At 40.6% G+C, this 20,719-nt stretch overlaps 1 gene segment (V, D, J or C); it reads left to right on the forward strand.

Moving 5' to 3' along the window:
* The window catches only part of LOC122814894, a 129,986-nt gene extending 117,320 nt beyond the window's left edge, over positions 1–12,666 (forward strand). Inside the window, 1 exon segment of the C gene segment in view lies at positions 12,218–12,666. Coding sequence covers positions 12,218–12,666 — 449 coding nt within the window.
* Positions 12,667–20,719: the final 8,053 nt, after the last annotated feature.

A 20,719-nucleotide genomic window follows, 5' to 3' on the forward strand; every position in this document is an offset into this window, starting at 1 on the left:
TGAGCTCTCTCAACCCTGTACTGGCTCAGTCAGTCAGGAGGAGAAGGGAACCACACACACACCACAATTCCAGTCTCACATAGACCTACCGCATCAACCAACCAAACACATAAACACACAAAAACATACTTGGAGGCTCTAAATAAAAATCTGCCTAAGCAGCAAAGACCTCCAAAGCAGACATCCAAGCAAACCCTACCCCACACCAATACCCACGTATCACATAGTTCACAAAGTCAGTGTATCACACAGTCACAGCCCTTAAGGCTAAACAACACACCTAATACACTTGTAATAGGTGACTCTGTTGTCAAACACACTGATGTCCCACTCACCAGACTGAACAAGGAGAAGGTCACTGTAAACTGCCTGTCGGGTGTCAGGATCTGCCACATAACGCATGCACTCAGGTCACTCTAAAGCAAGTACAAGTATGACTCTGTCATTGTACATGCTGGTGTGAATGACCTGAGACGTACCTCCCTGGACTACATGAAAAGAGACATAGAGGAGCTCTCTGATCATGTAGCCCAGGCTGGTATGACCCTGACCTTGAGTAGCATCTTGCCCTCACCAAAAATGATGCCACAATATAAAGACAAAATGAACAATTTTAACAATTGGCTAAAGTATTGGTGTCATTTAAAGGGGATCCAGTGTCTGTCAGCCTGGGATAACATGCTCGACAAGCCACATTGCTTCGCTAGGGACAGCTTGCACCTGTCACCCCTGGGCTTTCGAATACTGGCTAAGGCTCTTGCCACCCCCATAGTGCCTTTTTTAGGCAAGGCTCAAAAGACAAACCCACCTCCATAGATAACGCAATGAAAAAAAAAACTAAGGGTAATGCTGCTCAACGCCAGAAGTCTAAACCTCAAGATGCACGCACTCGAGGCTCTCATCGGTATGGAGAATATCGATATCTGTGCAGTTACAGAAACCTGGTTCAAGGCTCTCGAAAGCATCCCAGCACTATCAGGTAATACTTCATACCAGGCTTTTCAGCCACAAAACTCGGACCGAACCACAAAAGGAGGGGGAGTATCCATATACATCAAAGATACCCACACCTCCAGGTTAGTAGCACTGCACGAAGCATCAGAGACCATCCATGTGCAACTAACAGTGGGAAAAACTGCCTTTCAGTTTGTAGCCTTCTACAGACCACCCTCCCGACCTCAGGAACCCCACTCGGCTTTCCTGAGAACACTGGAGAATATGAATGTCTCTCCAAACACCATTATATTGGGTGACTTCAACTACCCAAACATTGACTGGGAAAACTACTCAAGCCCCAACATCCTCACCCAATGGTTCCTAGAATTTATAAACTTAAATGCTATGGAATAACTGGTCACCACCCCCACAAGAGGGGAAAACATTTTGGACCTGGTCATCACCAACATGGGGACTCTATGTTCCACACCAGAGGTATACCCCTCATTGGTAAGGTCAGACCATAAATTAATCTCACTGGACATCCATATCCCATCCCCACCCCCAGCCAAGGAAACCACGGTGAAGAACTTCTCAAAAGCAAACTTCACACTTCTCAAAACTGAGGTGGTATCCTTCAAAGCCCCTGGGCCAGTGGAAAATACAGCTCAAACCACAGAATCCTTTACAAACGCATTCTATGGACACCTACAGGAATGCATGGATCGTGCTATCCCAAATAAAACCAAGACTCACTCCCCCAAAGGCAGGAGACCTGTCTGGTGGACCCCAGCCATAAATAAGCTATACAACAGAAGGAGGAAGCTACTACATGACAGAGCAAAATCCCAAAAAAGGAAGGCATCTGTGATCAGTACTAGCAAGAAACTACGATCCCTCATAAAATCATCTAAGGCTAGTTTCGAAAGAAAAATTGCACAAGACACTAAAGACAATCATAAGGCCTTTTTTAGTTATGTCAGGAACCTGGTTGACAACTCCCTGATATGCTCTGAGTTAGTGCAAAATGACAAAAAATATACTGAACCCACAGACATTGCCAACATCCTGGCGGACAGGTTCAGTGCAAATTTCTCCCCCCATCCCCCCCAAAAGAGCAAATGTCTATCCCAACAGAGTGTAGCCTCCCTGACATCACAGATGAACAGGTGAGAGCTACCCTCTCCAAAGCAAAAAACACAGCATCAATGGGACCGGACGGTGTCCAGGGCTGCGTCTTACACGAGCTTCAAGAAGAACTTAAACCTCACATAAAGTCACTGTTCAATCTCAGCCTTACTACAGGATATGTACCCAAGGAATGGCGTACAGCAACAGTGGTCCTGCTCCACAAAGGTGGTGCCACAATGAACCCCAGAAACTATCGCCCTATAAGCCTGACTAGCCTGGTCTGCAAAGCTATGGAGTGTATCATCATGGAACTCATAAAAAAAGACTTTGGGAACCTCCAGACACTGGATCCTACCCAATTCGGCTTTGTTAAGGGCAGATCTTGCCTCTTATTTATTTTTTTATTTATTTATTTAACATTTGTTGACCGGGAATGTCCGACTAGGTTCCACAGAGCCTGTTTTCAGTGGATGCCTGGGGAGAAATGCTCCAGATGCATGTCTTTGGAATCTCTTGAACCTGGTCGACTTCTTTGAAATAGTTACCAGGGCCATAGACGAATGGAAGGTAGTCCACACAGCCTACCTGAATGACGCAAAAGCCTAAGAAATAATACCCCACTCGGGCATTATAAATAAGCTCACCAGCTTAAATATCAACCCCTATGTCACAAGATGGGTTGCAAACTGGCTCAGTGATAGAACCCACATGGTCAGAATTGCAGGTGCCATGTCAGACTCTAAACCAGTTACAAGTGGCATCCCACAAGGCTCAGTCCTGGGACCTCTCTTGTTTGGCACATCACCAGGACTAAACAGTTGTATATTGCTCTCCAGTTACTGCCCCCCCCCAACTAAAGTCAAGTTTCTTTTGAGAAATACTCAAATCTATAAAAGAGCATTTCATTTCCTCTCCTGTTTTATCTGTAACTAACCCCAGCTTTAATTCTATATCCTTTTAAGAATGTCAGAAAATTATACTCTGTGCCCATAACATAGTCTATAACTTAGTGCAAACATATTAAATTACAGTTAAAATTTCAGTTGAAAATATTACAATTTAAGCTAACATTACATACTTACCAAAGCCTAAAGAAACACTTAGAGTCGGTGTTAGCCCGCTTCACTTGCCCTCGCTGCACTCGGGCTTGCTCTGCTCCCCTCCCTGCCCCCTATTTCCACCTGCCCCCACTACTTCTTCTTTTATTCTAACCCCTAATCACCTGACCAGTAGCCCAACCCCTAATTCCCTAACAACTAGCCCAACCCACCATTCATCCTACCTCCCCCCACCCCCCAATCCAATTACATCCCACTCCCAAAACACATTCCCAGACAACACAACTCTAACCTCACACACAACCAACCAGGAATCCTAGTTGTACTTTTCACTCAAAGTAGTATTATGTTACCCACACTCACATCCCTATCACTAGCTCTACTATCGCTAACCTTCCTAACTTCCTTACAAACAGATCTACTGCTGCATAACTGCTATCACACTACCCACACTAGCCCACCCTCTCAAATCCACTCAGACTTCTACATCTGCCCTACAATCATAAATCTCACAACTACATATTACTCACTAACAAAAATTACACCATCTCATCACACTAAGAAAAACTCTCCTAGACCAAGCTCGCAAACAATTAATATTAAAAAACACATACTGACACTCCTACAAATTCTGCTAACCTCTGGTGACATTCACCCAAATCCAGGTCCCCTCTCAGCTAGACAAACATCTGACCTGCTAATCCTAAATCTCAACATAAGAAGTATTACCAACAAGCTAACAGACCTACATGCATTCATAGCCCACTACAGCCCTGATATACTCGCCATTACAGAAACCTGGCTTAAGCCCAGTATCCAAGATGAAGTCTTTCTTCCCCCAGGGTATAATACACTTAGATCTGATAGAACAAACAGGAAAGGAGGAGGAGTAGCCATTCTCTTTAAAAACACCCTTAACCTCCTGCTCCTGCACACCACACCACCCACTTTTCAAAATGCTGAAGTCCTGTTTTCTGTCCTATCCATAAAAGACACCAAGAAGATCAATATAATATGCTGCTACATACCTCCAGGCAACAACTCGCTCATAATAGAAGACATCCTACACTGAACAAAGGACAATCTACCTCAGGAAACGATCCTACTAGGAGACCTTAACACTGACTGGGCAACCTCTAACTCCAGCAGCCCCTCTACACATATCAATCTATATGGGTTCTCTCAACTAATTAAAGAACCAACTAGAATAGATGAGAAAACAAAGAGAGAATCCATACTGGACTGGACACTAACCAACTATCCCAAACAAAACTATACAGTAGGCTGTCTCCCAGATGACTTAAGTGATCATCTCCCCACCTTCCTACTCCAGAAACACTCCAATCACCCCAAACCAGTAGTCTACAAATTTGTACGAGATGACCGTAACCTTACCCCATGATACCTAAATACTGTCCTAAGCCACTGCAACTGGGAACCACTACGGACACTCAGGTTAGACCAGGCAGTAGACTACTTCAATACAACCTTCTCTAACATCCTTAATAGTCTAGCTCCCAGCAGAAAGATCAGAGTTAAAGCCAACTATGCACCCTGGCTAAATAGGGACACCAGAGCCTTACTAAAAGCTAGAGATAAATCCTGGAAAATCTGGAAAACTGACAAAACCCCTAGCTCCAGACAATACTATCAACAGCTTAGAAACAAGGCCAAGGCTGAATCCAAAATAAACAAACAAAACTATTTTCTTAGTGCCCAAAGGAAATATTAAAATAGTCCACAAAAATTCTGGCATGCCATTAACTCCCTACTAAAGCCAGGCAAAACCACAACCCTAGCACCCAACTCTAATAACAATACCCTAGACATAGCTTCTCAATTTAATAACCATTTTACTAAATCCATCTTAGCCCTGTCCAGTCAAATAACCAAAAACAGTCTACCTCAGTCACAAACTAACCTATTCCACACCACCCCCTCTTTCAGCCTATCACCAGTGCCCACCTCAATTATCAAAAAAACTCCTCCTAAAACTAAAGCCAACCACACTAGCAGCTGATAACATACCTGCTGCATACCTAAAAATGGCTAGTGACTCCTTATCATATCCTGTCTCCGTCCTTATCAACCGCTCCATACTAGAATCCTATATACCCAAACTCTGGAAAGTATCTCGCATCATTCCTCTCCATAAATGAGGTAATTCTTATGAATTCTCCAACTACCGACCTATTGCCATCCTTTGCCCCTTATCCATAATTCTTGAGAAATGCATCCACTTGCAAGTGATGACATTTCTTAACACACACAATCTACTATCTACCACTCAACACGGTTTCCGTCCACATCACAGCACTACCACAGCCCTTCTATCTTTCACTAATTATATAAACCTTCACAGGAATGATAGCAAATATGTAGCAGCCATTTTCCTAGACCTCTCAAAATCATTTGATATGGTCTCCCACTCCATTCTACTAGACTCACTAACATCATTATCCTTCACCTCCTCTAGTATAACCTGGTTTAGAAGCTACTTGTCTGACAGGCAACAATCAGTCCAGTGGAAAGGAACTCTGTCTACACAACTTCCAGCCACCATAGGTGTCCCACAGGGCTCTATACTGGGCCCGCTGTTGTTCTCTATTTTCACAAATAACCTCAAATGCTCTACACAACATGCCACACTCATACAATATGCAGATGATTCAACTCTGATCTGCTCCGCCTCATCTCCCACCACCCTACATACACTCACTCAAGATACCTTTATCTCAGTTGAAAAATGGATATCTGGGATCCAACTAATTCTAAATCCCAAAAAAAAAACTGCTACTATTTACCCCTAATAGATAAAAAAAAACTCTCCTTTACCATAACATCTAAGGACGGCACCACCATCTCCCCTTCTAACCACACCAAACTTCTGGGCATTGAAATAGACAATAATCTCCACTTTGATGTTCACATCTCACATACCATAAAACTAGTACACAAAAAACTAGGCTCCCTATACAGGCATAAGTCCCTTCTCTCACAAAAAGCAAGAGTCACTCTTGCACAAAGCCACCTCCTCTCAACTCTATTATACGCAGCACCAATCTTTACCCAAATCAGACAATGTGACCTAGACAAACTAGAATCATGCTACAATAAATAGCCAAGTTTGCTACTAACTCAGCCTATAGAACCCATCACTGTGCTGCACTAAAAGAACTAAAATGGCTTGAGCTACCACAGCTACTTAACTATCACCAGCTGGGCACAGCCTACAATATTCTCAAATATCCTGAAAAAACCCTCATTATCCAACCTACTTACTGTCTATACTGCAAACCGATACCTAAGATCCAGTGAAAAATCTCTCCTCTCCATCACCAAGGCTAACAATAATGCAGGAAAGCACTCTACTCCCACACCGTTGCCAGAAATTGGAACTCTCTTCCCCTATCTGTGTCCACTGCCCCCTCCACATCCATATTCAAAAACTCCCTCAAATCACACCTTCTTAGTACCTGGTTATGCCCTTGTATCACATAACCCTACCCATACTACTATTAACTTCCCAAATTCCTCTCTGATCACATGCTGGAGCTCTGATCCCCTGTAGGCTTGGTCATCTGAAAGGGTACTTTTAACTGTAGAATCTTACTTGATATATTTTCTTTTCTTACCAAAGTATGACTGACATTGTCTTTTTACCCATGTTCTATATCTTTTACCTGGAGTGTTTTTATTAATTCTTGTTATATTACTATGCTCAGCATACATGATGTAACCTGTTTTGTGTATTATGCTGGATGTACTGTATTTGTCTAACTTGATGTTGGAGCTTTTCTCCCAGGGCCTCCGCTGAAAATGGACCTGGTCCAGTCGGAATATCCCGGTTAACAAATGTAAAATAAATTAAATAAATAAATAAATATTTCTCTGAGGTACAGGCTAACATGGGAGGACTATGGCTGACCAAGTTCGCAGATGACTGCAAACTGGGTGCCATAATCGACTCGCCGGCTGACACAAGTATCCACCAAAACAGTCTCACAGAGATGGATAACTGGTGCCAGAGCCATGGCCTAAAGCTAAATGCCAACAAATGCATAGTCATCCCCTTTGGGAAAAACAAAGTGCCCACAAATTACCACATAAGTGGTAATCTATTAAGTACGGAAGAAATAATTAGGGATTTGGGGACCCAAGTATATAGTAATCTCTCCTTTGACAATCACGTTGCCAAAGTGGTTAGAAAGACCTTCTATATAGCCCACCTTATCACAAAAGGTTTCACATCTAGATCAAGAGAGGTCATTGTGCCCCTCTACTCATCACTCATCAGGCTCATAATTGAATACAATGCCCCATTTGGGATGTACCTTACCTGACACCTGCAGCAACTGGAAAGACCCCAAAAGTACCTCACCAAGAGAATTAAGGGACTCAAACAGATGTCCTATGCAGTTTGGCTAAAGAAACTCCAGCTCTACTCAGTTGCTTGCCGCCTACTCAGAGGCGATCTGTGCCTGACGTATAAAGCCATGCCCAAACCAGAATTAATGGACATGCTGCACCTCAAGAAATCGAAATCCCTTAGAGCTACACGTTCCAGGGACTTAAACCTCAGCACAAAAATAAATAGGACATGCTGGAGGGACAGATTCATAACCCAGAGGCTCCCCTCACTCTGGAACAAAATCCCAGTCCAAGTTAGGCAGAGCCCCTCACTGATACTCTTCAAGAGAAATCTTGACGAGTGGATGGAAGATCGTAAGTTTACCCCGGGGATCTCTTCTGTGTCCCTGCTGGGCAGAGGCACAGTAAACTAACCTTAAAAGGGCTATCTTCTGTGACCTACTATTCAAAGGCACAGTCTACTAATCTAAAGGGGTGGCGAAAGCCAAACACACTCTGGCTAGGCTTATAAATGCCCTAGGGCAGATAGCCTAGTATCAACCTATGAACCTATTTTAATCTTGAAATGCACTGCTTAATGAAGCTGTCATTTTTTTAATTAGTGATGTTTATTTTAAGCATTAGATTCCCTCCTCTGGTGTTAGATCCCCAGGCAGTGCATTCCAAAGATATAGTATTAAAATAGAACCAGCTCAGGACTGCATTACAGACCAGACAATGGCCAGCCTTTTATAAATTCATAAGAAAAATAATATAATTATAGTTCTGGAAGTCTTTTCTGAATAGTTTACATTTTCTAATCCTCTGATATTCCCATTTTGAATCATTGCCCCTTTCCAAATTATTTCAGGTGGTTGGTTTGGCTGTTACAAAATACAAAATGTATTTAATAACAGGATGGCTCACTGAAGTACAGTGTCTTTAGAATTAGACTGGATACAGAATATGCTTTTCTGTAGTTTGTTAATGCACACTGATCAAAGTTTAAATTGCTTTTTACTATTGTCATTAAGAATTTAATGATGGCATTTTTATGATTTTTTAAATAACTTTACCATTTATTTTCTATCATAATTTATGTTTGTTGTCAGGTATCATAATGCTATTTACTGATGTTAAAGGCAAGGTCATGTGTACTTGTGCAGACCATCTTGGAGAGCTTTAGCATTTGTTTATTGAAGTAATTATGCTAACCAGTACAGTTGGTTATACATTTCCCTTTTCTGTGTTTGCGAAGAATAGTCCAAAATGAGAGTTCCCCAGTAAAGCACCCTGTAGGACAAGTCTGGTATCCCATGTTGGAAAAGACAGGTAACCTTCCACAATAACAAATTGTATCAGACTCTTTAACTATTATTTCACCTGAAGAATTACTTACGGATTGACATTAAATACTTTAAATTTTAACACTTATACCCATATTGTAGAAGTTACCCAAGAAATAACAATGCTAAGAAAACAATGCTAAGACACACAATATATACTGCCAGCCTTCATCAAGTGCTACTTTTATCTTTTTGAAGAGTGCCATACAGTACAGGATGTTTGTTCACACATTGTTCTGGTCCACTTCAATAAACACACAACACTGAATGACATTTGACGACCTTTATTAAACTTCCATAAACATGATTGTTAACCAATAATTATAAATTTCAACCAAAACATAACTCAGGTGATAATAACGTCCATGAAAGAAAACATAAAATAACCATAAGGGCAGCGTAACATCCATGAAAGAAAACATAAAATAACCATAAGGGCAGTGTAACCACTCACCCTTGATACACAGCGTCCCCCACTTGCTCACTTATCTTTGCACTAACAAAGCAGTGTTACCCTGCTCACCTTCAATTTATTGAATTACACCACCATCCAAATAAGCAGCTCTGTTTGCTTATTAACTTATCCATTAGAGCAACCGCTCACTTTCCGTCCCAACTTATTGAACTGCACATCCAACACCAGAAGGGGAACAGAAGAGGGCAAGCCTTCCTCAACAGAAATAACCACAATCCCACTAATAAAAAGGGGAAGGGTGAGAGAGTAGCAAGTTCTTGCCAAAATGTGACCCCTACCTCAGTTACACTTGACAAAACCCTCTAAGCCCCTCCCTACCCTTACCTCATTTCCTCCTAAACATCCCTGCATCCCATTTAACCCTATCCTCCCCTTATTATCTTAATTCCTGCTAATCTGTGTGTCTAGCCCCCACTTGAAGATGTCCTAGGATGAAATGGTCTGTTCCAAACTTCATTGCTGTCATATTGTTCCGTATCTAACAGAAGTAGGACCATCAGTGTTGTTTTGAATAAGTCAAGAACAAAAATAAATAAACATCCACAAAAGGTAGTACGGTTCAGTACCAATGAAGGCTGTCTTCCAAATCATAAAACCAAAGGCTCGTTCCACAAATTCAGCTCACAATTCCGCAGATTTTATACTGTTTATTAAACAAATAGACAGTACTAGAATCTAGTTCTGTCCATTCGTTTAATAAGCAGTATAAAATCTGTGGAATTGTGAGCTGAATTTGTGGAACGAGCCTTTGGTTTTATGATTTGGAAGACAGCTTTCATTGGTACTGAACCGTACTACCTTTTGTGGTTATTTTGAATAAGTTGCACTGCAAGTATCCTCACGATTTTACATGTTTGTGGATGTAATCAATACTTTATTAGACAGTAGTTTCTGAGCTATATTTAATTTACCTTGACTTTATAAGGAGGGTCATTTTTTCAGAGCTCAGTAGTATGCATTTTATTCTGCTGTATATTTTATTAAATTCCTGAGCCCACTAAAGTTCTTTATTATTTATGTTTGTAGTTATATTTTGTGTATATGTATGTGTGTTTGTGTGTTCATGATTTCATTTGTTAGTAATATCTTAAAACATTGACAGAATCCTAATCAAACTTATAGGTTCATTAAGGGTGATATCCCAGGCAGTTTTAAGAGGTATGCCATTTGCTACATTGTATTTTCCTTTAGTTACATTTAAGAAGGATGATTTGTTTATAAATGAGTTTTATTTTGTAGTTAAACATGATGGCATCAAGTTCTGTGTTGATTGCAGAAGGCATAGCTGAGGGTAGGGACTTGAAAAATCTTAGGTTTGTCGTTATGATATGATATCTATGATATTGCCAGACATAATCATATTTTGAACAATTTGTTCCAGTGTTTTGATTCCAATAATGAACTAATATCAGAAATATGTTCTTAAAAATGAGTAGTTTAGACAGTCAGTTTTAGGGTAATCAAAGTCCTCTGGTTATACTTGAATTTTCATGGATTGTTACATGTTGGAGCTTAATGTGGAAATTCTACTGCTGCCTCATGGAACATATTACATGACAGACTACTGTGATGTTAAATTCAGTAGTAGCACTGATATTAATTACTGCATACACATTTCTAGTCCTCAGTTTACTTTTTGGCTTCTGGCTTTTAGATGTTCTTTTAGAAAGACTGAAACATCACCACCTAGCCCATCAGACCTGCAACAATGAAATCTTCATATGTAAGATACAACACGGAAAGTTACAATAGCATCATACGTTACTGACAGTTTCCTTCATACCAAAACGTTCAGAGCAAGTTGTAATTCTCAGTGTAACTAAGTGTCCATAAATCACTTCTAAATACCAGAGTAATTCTACTTTCATTTCATTATTCCTATTACAAAAATGGTTGATGGTGCAGTGGTACAGCGGTAATGTTGTCACCTCACAGCAAGAAGTTCACTGGTTCAATTCTCAGCTAGGGTGCCGTCTGTATGTCCTCTGCATTTGTGTGGGTTTGCCTCAGGTACTCTTGTCTTCCTCCAACATTACGAAGACATGCCTGGAGTGTTTCTCCCCAGGCATCTGCTGAAAATTGGCTTTGTTCCAGGTAACACTTTTGTGGTAAAGAAATAATAAATAAATAGTGCAGTAATCCTCTGTTCCATGGGAAACATTGTATGTGTGTGTGTGTATTATTTCTCTGTTCCATGGGAAACATTGTATGCATTATTCCTCTGTTCCATGGGAAACATTGTATGTCTGTGTGTGTGTATTATTTCTCTGTTCCATGGGAAACATTGTATGCATTATTCCTTTGTTCCATGGGAAGCATATTATTCCTCTGTTGCATGGGAAACATTGTATGTATTATTCCTCTGTTCCATGGGAAACATTGTATGTATTATTCCTCTGTTTTGTGTGAAACAGCATGAAAGCAAATAGTCGTTGTCTCAAATAGCAAGAAGGAGACATGCATTGCCTCCACCAAATGTTTTTAGTTATCTGTCAGAAATGTATGATTAATTATTCTTGCTCGGTATTGTTACTGCTCATGTGATGTGTGGTTTTCTATTTGCATTAGCTGCATGTAAAAAAAAATACAAATGCATCTGCTCAATTCACATCTTGCAATACATCCATATTACCATTATTAGCTCTGTCTGCTACATGTTCAAGGAGGTAATTGTTTCCACCACTAAAGTTCTGTATCTGCATGCCTTCTTAAGAGTGCCTGTACTTGGAAAACTCCTAAAACACAAGACAAAATATTTCTCTAAATAGGACTCTGAAAGTAAATATCCTCATAACTGCAATGGAGCTAACTCTGACTAGTCTAGTTGGATGAGCTCATGGCTGTAACAAGAAAAATATACAATATGTCCAGTACTGAATGCTTACCATGTAAAAATGTTTGGTGTTTTTACTCTTTTAAAGCCTGGATACCCCCAACACCACCATCTCTCCAAGTCCAAGTAAATTCATGTGAAAAAGGAAACACAACAGTGAGTTTAATATGCCTGATTTCCAACTTTAGCCCAAAAGAAATTGAAGTTAAATGGTTTTCAAATGGGACGCTTATGTCATCTAACAACAAATACATGACAGGACATGGTATCCAGTTTCAGATGACAAGCACTGTGACAGTCCCAGCTGACGAGTGGAACAAATGGTATAACTATACGTGTCGAGCCTGGCATGCTTCAACAAACTCTTCAAAAGAAGAAACCATTAATAAATGCACAGGTGAGAGTGAAATTGCAACATTTTTTGTAGTACATTCTGATATTAACAGTGCAGTAAACGTATACTGTTCTGTGTACAGCTCTGGTATTGTTTCTGGTCAGACAGGCATGACCTTACATTCTTTGAGTTGTGTAATGTAATGTATGTATGTTTTGAGATATAACATAAAATGTCTGAAAATGTAATCAGCTGGTGTCCTTGAAATATAAACACTGAGTAGAGCAAGGCACAGAGCAATAGCATTTTTACTGGCTGCTTCACAAACTAATATCACCCATTCATCCCGTTTGTGCACAGTGTACCAGAATCCTAGCACAGGTTTGTGATTTGTATTTATTTATTTCAGTTAATTAACCAAGTATGACCCAATTTTCAAAAACATAATCTGTTTTCCTATTGCATAGAAACATCATGTACTTCTTGTTTGATTATAATTGAACAAAAAGTTATATAAATGTTAAACTACATCAATATATTAGTATAAATGAAACAAAAAACGCATTATACATGTAGCCTTTTGTTTACACTGTTAGGAAGAAAAGTAACTATCAGTTGTTTTGGGATATCAGCTACACTGCATTTTTACATGTCTACATTATTGTCTCAGTATTATAATCCATAATCAGTTACCATGACGACAACTGATTAGTACCCTAGAAAGGCCACTATGTTGTCATATGTGCACATATTGTGCAATTATACTGTCTGAAATATTAACAGAACTCAGTTTTAGCACCACTGTATTTCATCATCATCATCATCAGCCCCTTTTTCCTATTTTTTCTACATGGGGTCAGGGTATCGTGTTAACTGTCACCAACTCTCTCGATTCAGTGCCACACTCCTGCCTTCTTCAACACTCATGCCTGACTGTCGCAGATCTTCTTTCACACAATCCATCTACCTCTTTGCTGGACACCCTCACTTCCTCTTACCTTCTTCCTGTCTGTCCCAAATCTCCCTCACCACATTGTCTTCTGCTTTTCTACACACATGCCCAAACCAACGTAATCTGTTCTCTTTGATCTTTTCTGCAATTAGAACTACGTTGGCTTCTGCTTTTATGTCCTCATTTCTTCATCTGTCCAGCAGTGTGCATCCTACCACCTTTCTCCAGCACTTCATTTCCATCACCTCTAGCTTCTTCAATTGTTCTGCCTTTACTGCCCAGGTTTCTGTACCATACAGTAGTACTGGTCGCACCACTGTCTTGTACGCTTTACTTTTCAGCTTCTTTGACATTCTTCTGTCATAGACTATACCTGATACTCTATGCCAGTTGGCTGCAGCCCTTCTGATTCTAGCTTTGACCTCTTCATTCAGACTACCCTTCTCCTCAACTACTCCTCCCAGATACTAGAACCTGTTTACCTGTTCCACTATCTTCCCTTCTATCTCTAGTCACAGCTTCTTCTGATTTCCCCAATTTGCTGCCATTACCACCATCCTATCTGTGCTTAGTTTCATCCCATGTGCCTTTAGATTTGCATTTCATTCTCCTATCCTTTGCTGAAGTTCTATCTCGGAGTTTGCCTGTACTGCCACATTGTCTGCATACAGCAGCTTTGCTGATCCATCCCCTCAGAGCTGAACCCTGATGTACACCCACACCTACTGAGAACCCTTCTGTGAAGCCGACACTGTTTGCACTTCAGTCATTGGGTCCTTGGACATAGCCTGCACTAATTTTACTAATGTTTCTGGGATTTCAAACCACCGCAGTATTGCTCAGATCAGCTTTCTTGGACCTTGCCATATGCCCAGATGGACTCTCTCCTCATCTCTAGCTTCTTCTCAAGTATCTGTCTCAATGCAAACATTGGGTCAGTTGTGCTGCATCCTGATCTGAATCTGAACTGCTCATCTCCCATCTTACATTCTACTACTCTGAGTATCCATTTATCAACACCCTGTCCAGAACTTTCATACAATGTGATAGGAGTTTGATGCCTCTGTACTGCCCACAGTTGTGGATGACCCCTTTGTTCTTGTACACTGGTATGAGTATACTTATTCTCCAGTCATCTGGGGATGCACCTTTCTCTCCACACTGCTATTAGAACCCTCAGGAGCCATTTCTCCCCTATCTCACCCAGCATCTTTATCATATCTGCTGTGACCTTATCTGAGCCTGCTGCTTTCCCTGACTTAATTTTCCTTAGTGCTGTTCTTACTTCTTCTAGGGTGGGCTCCTCTTCTTCTTTCTTCATAGGCTGTTTCTGGGGCAGTACAGCTACTTTGGGGTTTTCTTCATTCAGAAGCTGCTGGAAATACTCCTTCCACCTTCCTTTGATGTCCTCTGGGCAGGTGAGCAGGTTATTGCTGGCATCCCTTATGAAGAGTGTCTGACTATCTTCTTTATCTTTCTGTCTTTGCCTTGCAACCTGATATAGTTTCTTCGTGCCCCTTACTTAGTCACTTCCCAGAAGTTGGTGCAGTGCCTCCGATGCCCTAGTCTTTGCTATTGCAACTTCTTTATTAGCTTCTTTGTTAGCCAACCAGTAGTCCTTCCTAGCCTGGTCAGTCTTTTCTATCTCCCACTTCTTCCTGCACTCCTTTTTTCTTTTGACAATTTCCTGGACTTTTACATTCTACCACCAGCTTTCCTTATGTACCTTATTTCCATACCTGGCTCGATCACATATTAGTTCTGTAGTCCTCACACATGCTGTTTTTAGGTGCTGCCATTCTTCTTCAACTCCACCTATTTCCTTCTCTTCTTGGGGTGCTAGAGCCCTGAGTATTTCCTTGAATTGTTGTACTTTTTCTCCAGTAAACTTCCAGGTCTGGTCTTTGTTGACCTTAAAGCCTTCTCTGACCACTGCTTGCAGCTGATTGTGGCAACTAGTGGTTTATGCTGTGGGCTGACTGTTTCACTGGGGTTTGCAATCATGGATTCTGCCCCAGTGCCTTTTCCTTACAAGGAGGAAGTCTACCTGAGTTGCATGTTGGCTACTCTTGTATGTGATATTGTGACTGCCTCTCTTTCTGAACCATGTGTTGGCTACTATCAAGCCATTTGCCAGACATAAGTCTAGAATGGCTTCTCCTTCTTTATTCCTGTTGCCCCACCCATGTGGACCCAGGCAGTTCTCATATCTTGTTTTGTCTGTCTTGATATGTGCATTCAAGTCACCCATTATCAACACCAATTCATGTTATTCTGCTTTATCTACTAGGTCCTGCAACTGCTGTATGAATGCACTCTTTTCCTCACTATCACTATCACAACTCTGTTGTGGGGCATAGGCTGAGATACTCATCTACTGGATACATAGGATGTCCAGCCTCCCCGTATCATCACTTCCAAGCTGTGTTAAATTAAGCGTAGCAATTCTCAGTTCATGTTTGTCAGAGCTATCCCAGGTAACGCAGGCTGGGCAACTAGACACTGGCCAGCCAGTACCTAATTGATCCAGGGCTGCTGGGCTTTATGGCAGGCACACATTGGCCAATAGGGGTACATATACCCCTGGCATGGGTCAGAGTAGGCCGGGTCCTCACCCCATGTTATCATGGTAACTACCCATGCCTATTTTTGACGACATTAGTCAACATGACCGAATCACCTAGAGCCATATTTTATGGCATACAGTCTGTGGTCCATGTTCTCCTATCTTGAAGGATACTGCGCACCACAGAAGATGCCCAAAGCAAGTGCTTTGTACATCTCTTCCCCCTATAGGGCACCATGTAGAGTCTGTGCTGCTGCCCACATCTCCATTCATTTGTGAGTTTGAGATGGAAACACTCAGCATGTTTTTTGGACATGGGAGAAACCCAATGGAGACACAGGGAGAACATGCAAACTCCAAACAGGCATTGGTTGGAGATCAGGATTGAACCTTCTACCTTGTGCATGGGAGGTGAAGAAGTTAACCACTATGCCATCTGGTCTCACCACCGTATTTATTAACATATTAATAATTGACATGATTAGTTGTAGCACCACTGTGTTTATTATTTTATTAGTAATAAGTATGTTTTTGCAATAATTTTCACTTTTGAGTTTTCCAAATAGACAACAATGAAATACAACACTTTGCACCCATATTATAATAAAATGCAGAGCTGCCTGTTAGCAACAATTTACCTGTGGATGCCCACTTAATGTAATTGATGGCACAGTGGTGCAGCAGCAGTATTGTCACCTTACAGCAAGAGGTTCGCTGGTTTGATTCTCGGCTGGAGTGCCTTCTGTGTGGAGTCTGCCTGTCCTCCCTGCATTCGTGTGGGTTTCCCCCGGGTGCACCAGTTTCCTCCCATATTACAAAGACATGTGCCTGGAGCATTTCTCCCCGGGCCTCCACTGACAATTGGCTCCATTCCAAGTTGGACTTTCCCAATAAACAAATGTTAAATAAATAAATAAAAGTAAAAATTAATCTTTTTTAAAAAATAATAATGAAAATAACTCATGTATACATCTGGAGTATAATGATAATAATAGCTTTTACCCATCACCAGTCTGCAATTCTATCTGATACAGATACACTGCCTGACGTGATGACTGATAACATTATCTCATGATACAGATACACTGTTTGACGTGATGACTGATAACATTATCTCATGATACAGATACACTGCCTGACATGATGACTGATAACACTATCTCATGATACAGATACACTGCCTGACGTGATGACTGATAACATTATCTCATGATACAGATACACTGCCTGACATGATGGCTGATAACATTATCTCATGATACAGATACACTGCCTGACGTGATGACTGATAACATTATCTCATGATACAGATACACTGCCTGATGTGATGGCTGATAACATTATCTCATGATACAGATACACTGTCTGACATGATGACTGATAACATTATCTCATGATACAGATACACTGCCTGACGTGATGACTGATAACATTATCTCATGATACAGATACACTGCCTGACGTGATGACTGATAACATTATCTCATGATACAGATACACTGTCTGACGTGATGACTGATAACATTATCTCATGATACAGATACACTGCGTGACGTGATGATTGATAACATTATCTCATGATACAGATACACTGCCTGACGTGATGATTGATAACACTATCTCATGATACAGATACACTGTCTGACGTGATGACTGATAACATTATCTCATGATACAGATACACTGCCTGATGTGATGACTGATAACATTATCTCATGATACAGATACACTGCCTGACGTGATGACTGATAACATTATCTCATGATACAGATACACTGTCTGACGTGATGACTGATAACATTATCTCATGATACAGATACACTGCCTGACGTGATGGCTGATAACATTATCTCATGATACAGATACACTGCCTGACGTGATGACTGATAACATTATCTCATGATACAGATACACTGCCTGACGTGATGACTGATAACATTATCTCATGATACAGATACACTGCCTGACGTGATGACTGATAACATTATCTCATGATACAGATACACTGCCTGACATGATGACTGATAACATTATCTCATGATACAGATACACTGCCTGACGTGATGATTGATAACACTATCTCATGATACAGATACACTGTCTGACGTGATGACTGATAACATTATCTCATGATACAGATACACTGCCTGACGTGATGATTGATAACATTATCTCATGATACAGATACACTGCCTGACGTGATGACTGATAACACTATCTCATGATACAGATACACTGTCTGACGTGATGACTGATAACATTATCTCATGATACAGATACACTGCCTGACGTGATGACTGATAATATTATCTTATGATACAGATACACTGCCTGACGTGATGACTGATAACATCATCTCATGATACAGATACACTGCCTGACGTGATGACTGATAACACTATCTCATGATACAGATACACTGTCTGACGTGATGACTGATAACATTATCTCACGATACAGATACACTGCCTGACGTGATGACTGATAACATTATCTCATGATACAGATACACTGCCTGACATGATGACTGATAACAGTATCTCATGATACAGATACACTGCCTGACGTGATGACTGATAACATTATCTCATGATACAGATACACTGCCTGATGTGTTGACTGATAACATTATCAAATGATATAGATACACTGCCTGACGTGTTGACTGATAACATTATCTCATGATACAGATACACTGTTCAGAGTTCTCTACGAACTAAAAGCAGAAGTTGAACTAGGGGGTATAATAGCTCTACAATGCATAAAAATCTGTTTGGCTTAGCATGTAGTTAAACAAGTCATTGTTCTGTCCAAGACAGTACTTAACATCTTCATAGTAAAAATATGAAGAATGTTATACTCTTGACACATTGGAGTAGGCATTATCATTTAATGATTACTAATACCTCTCCATAAAGTACAGTTAATACATTTTCCCATAGCTAAGAGGAGGATGCAGAAGGTTAAAAGAACTTATGATAATACACTATTCCCTGGTATAGTATAGATATTTCTGTATAAAGGAGTTATCTGTGTTGTTATGGAGACCTGTTAATGTTTATACAGAGGTTGTTCATTACAGTTGGGGCATGAGGACTCCACCTGGTTTCCTTCACTGACACATGAACTGGTTAATTAAGCAATAACCCATGCATGGGTGTGGGTAATGCTGGATTTACCCACGGTTGGTGTGGTTTGGTCATGAGAGCAAAGCCCGAGTGACCAAACAAAGACAACTGTGGGTAAATCCAGCATTACTCACACCCAGAAGTGGGTTATTTCTATTATAAAATGACATTATTTAAATAATGTCTTTGTATTAGGGTGGTGTGCTGTCCTTCCGCCACTCTACATCTCCTACTTGCTTTAACTGATGTACTGCACACGTGTGGGACTTGCATTCCCACACATACCCAGTACATCAGTGCTTGGGAAAGTAAGCAATGGAGAAAAGATCTCCGTTACTCTGTTTTTCTTTTTCTTTTTAATTAAAAAAAGTTTGGGCAGTTGGGAGAGAGACTGAGTAGAGAAAATACAAGGGAAATCAGCTACGTGTCTTTAATGTTAAATAACGTAAGTGATTTTCCTCATATTTTCTCTATACTGTCTCTCGTATGTCTGGAGTCTGGACTACAGTTTTTTTTTTTTTTTTTTTTTTAACCAATATAAAAAAAAAAATGACAGAATATATCAACGGAAAAAAGTCTGGGGTGACCGGACCTTTTTCCGTTGGTATATTCTCGGATTTACAATGGGCATGCTGGTTGATCTGGCCAGTCAGCATGCTCATTTCAGAATATTAATGGCCGGTCATTGTATAATCAAAAATACTAAACAGCTGCCAAGCCTTTGGTGTAGGAACTTTGCTGAGGAAGTCAGAAATCAAATTAAATATGCCAATCCACACACGCATATCTCATGTGCCAGTAGTTGGTGTTGTCTGCCCCACACTTTTAGTACCTGGTATGGGAGATATGCCATGCTTCATGTGGTAGGTTAGTGGATACTGCCAAACATTTACAAAGAAGCTGGGTGGATAATTGTATAGAACAAAGGCCTGTACCCCAGCTTGGGATTTTGCATGTACAGACTGCTGGTGGGTGGATAATTGTGTAGAACAAAGGCCTGTACCCCAGCTTGGGATTTTGTATGTACAGTTTGCTGGTGGGTGGATAATTGTGTAGAACAAAGGCCTGTACCCCAGCTTGGGATTTTGCATGTACAGACTGCTGGTGGGTGGATAATTGTGTAGAACAAAGGCCTGTACCCCAGCTTGGGATTTTGCATGTACAGACTGCTGGTGGGTAGATAATTGTGTAGAAAAAAGGCCTGTACCCCAGCTTGATCTTTTGTATGTACAGACTGCTGGTGGTCAGAGAGGACAAGATTTAAGCATCTCAGCCCAAACGTAGTACCCCTGACTTGTAGATAAGCTTCTTAACTGTTTTCATCAAAGGTGGCCATCTTGGTATATACACACAGGATATCTAAGTTGGACTAAGGCATTTATTCTATGCTTCTTTTTCTGTTAAAATGTCTACCCTGAGCATTGTCATGCTTTGTTTATCCAGGTCTTCACCATATAACCAAACTGATTAAAGCACAATAACACAATGCATAACATTCTGCATATTTGCTAACATTTCCTAAAAAGGACTGAAATAGCTGCCATTATGGCAGATGTCTTTTTCTTGATGCATGCATTCATTTTACATTTCCTAGACTGAATCACTGCCAT

This window comes from Protopterus annectens, chromosome 11.part0, assembly GCF_019279795.1.
Source record: "Protopterus annectens isolate FY-2018-M chromosome 11.part0, PAN1.0, whole genome shotgun sequence".
In the NCBI taxonomy this organism is placed as follows: Eukaryota; Metazoa; Chordata; order Ceratodontiformes; family Protopteridae; genus Protopterus; species Protopterus annectens.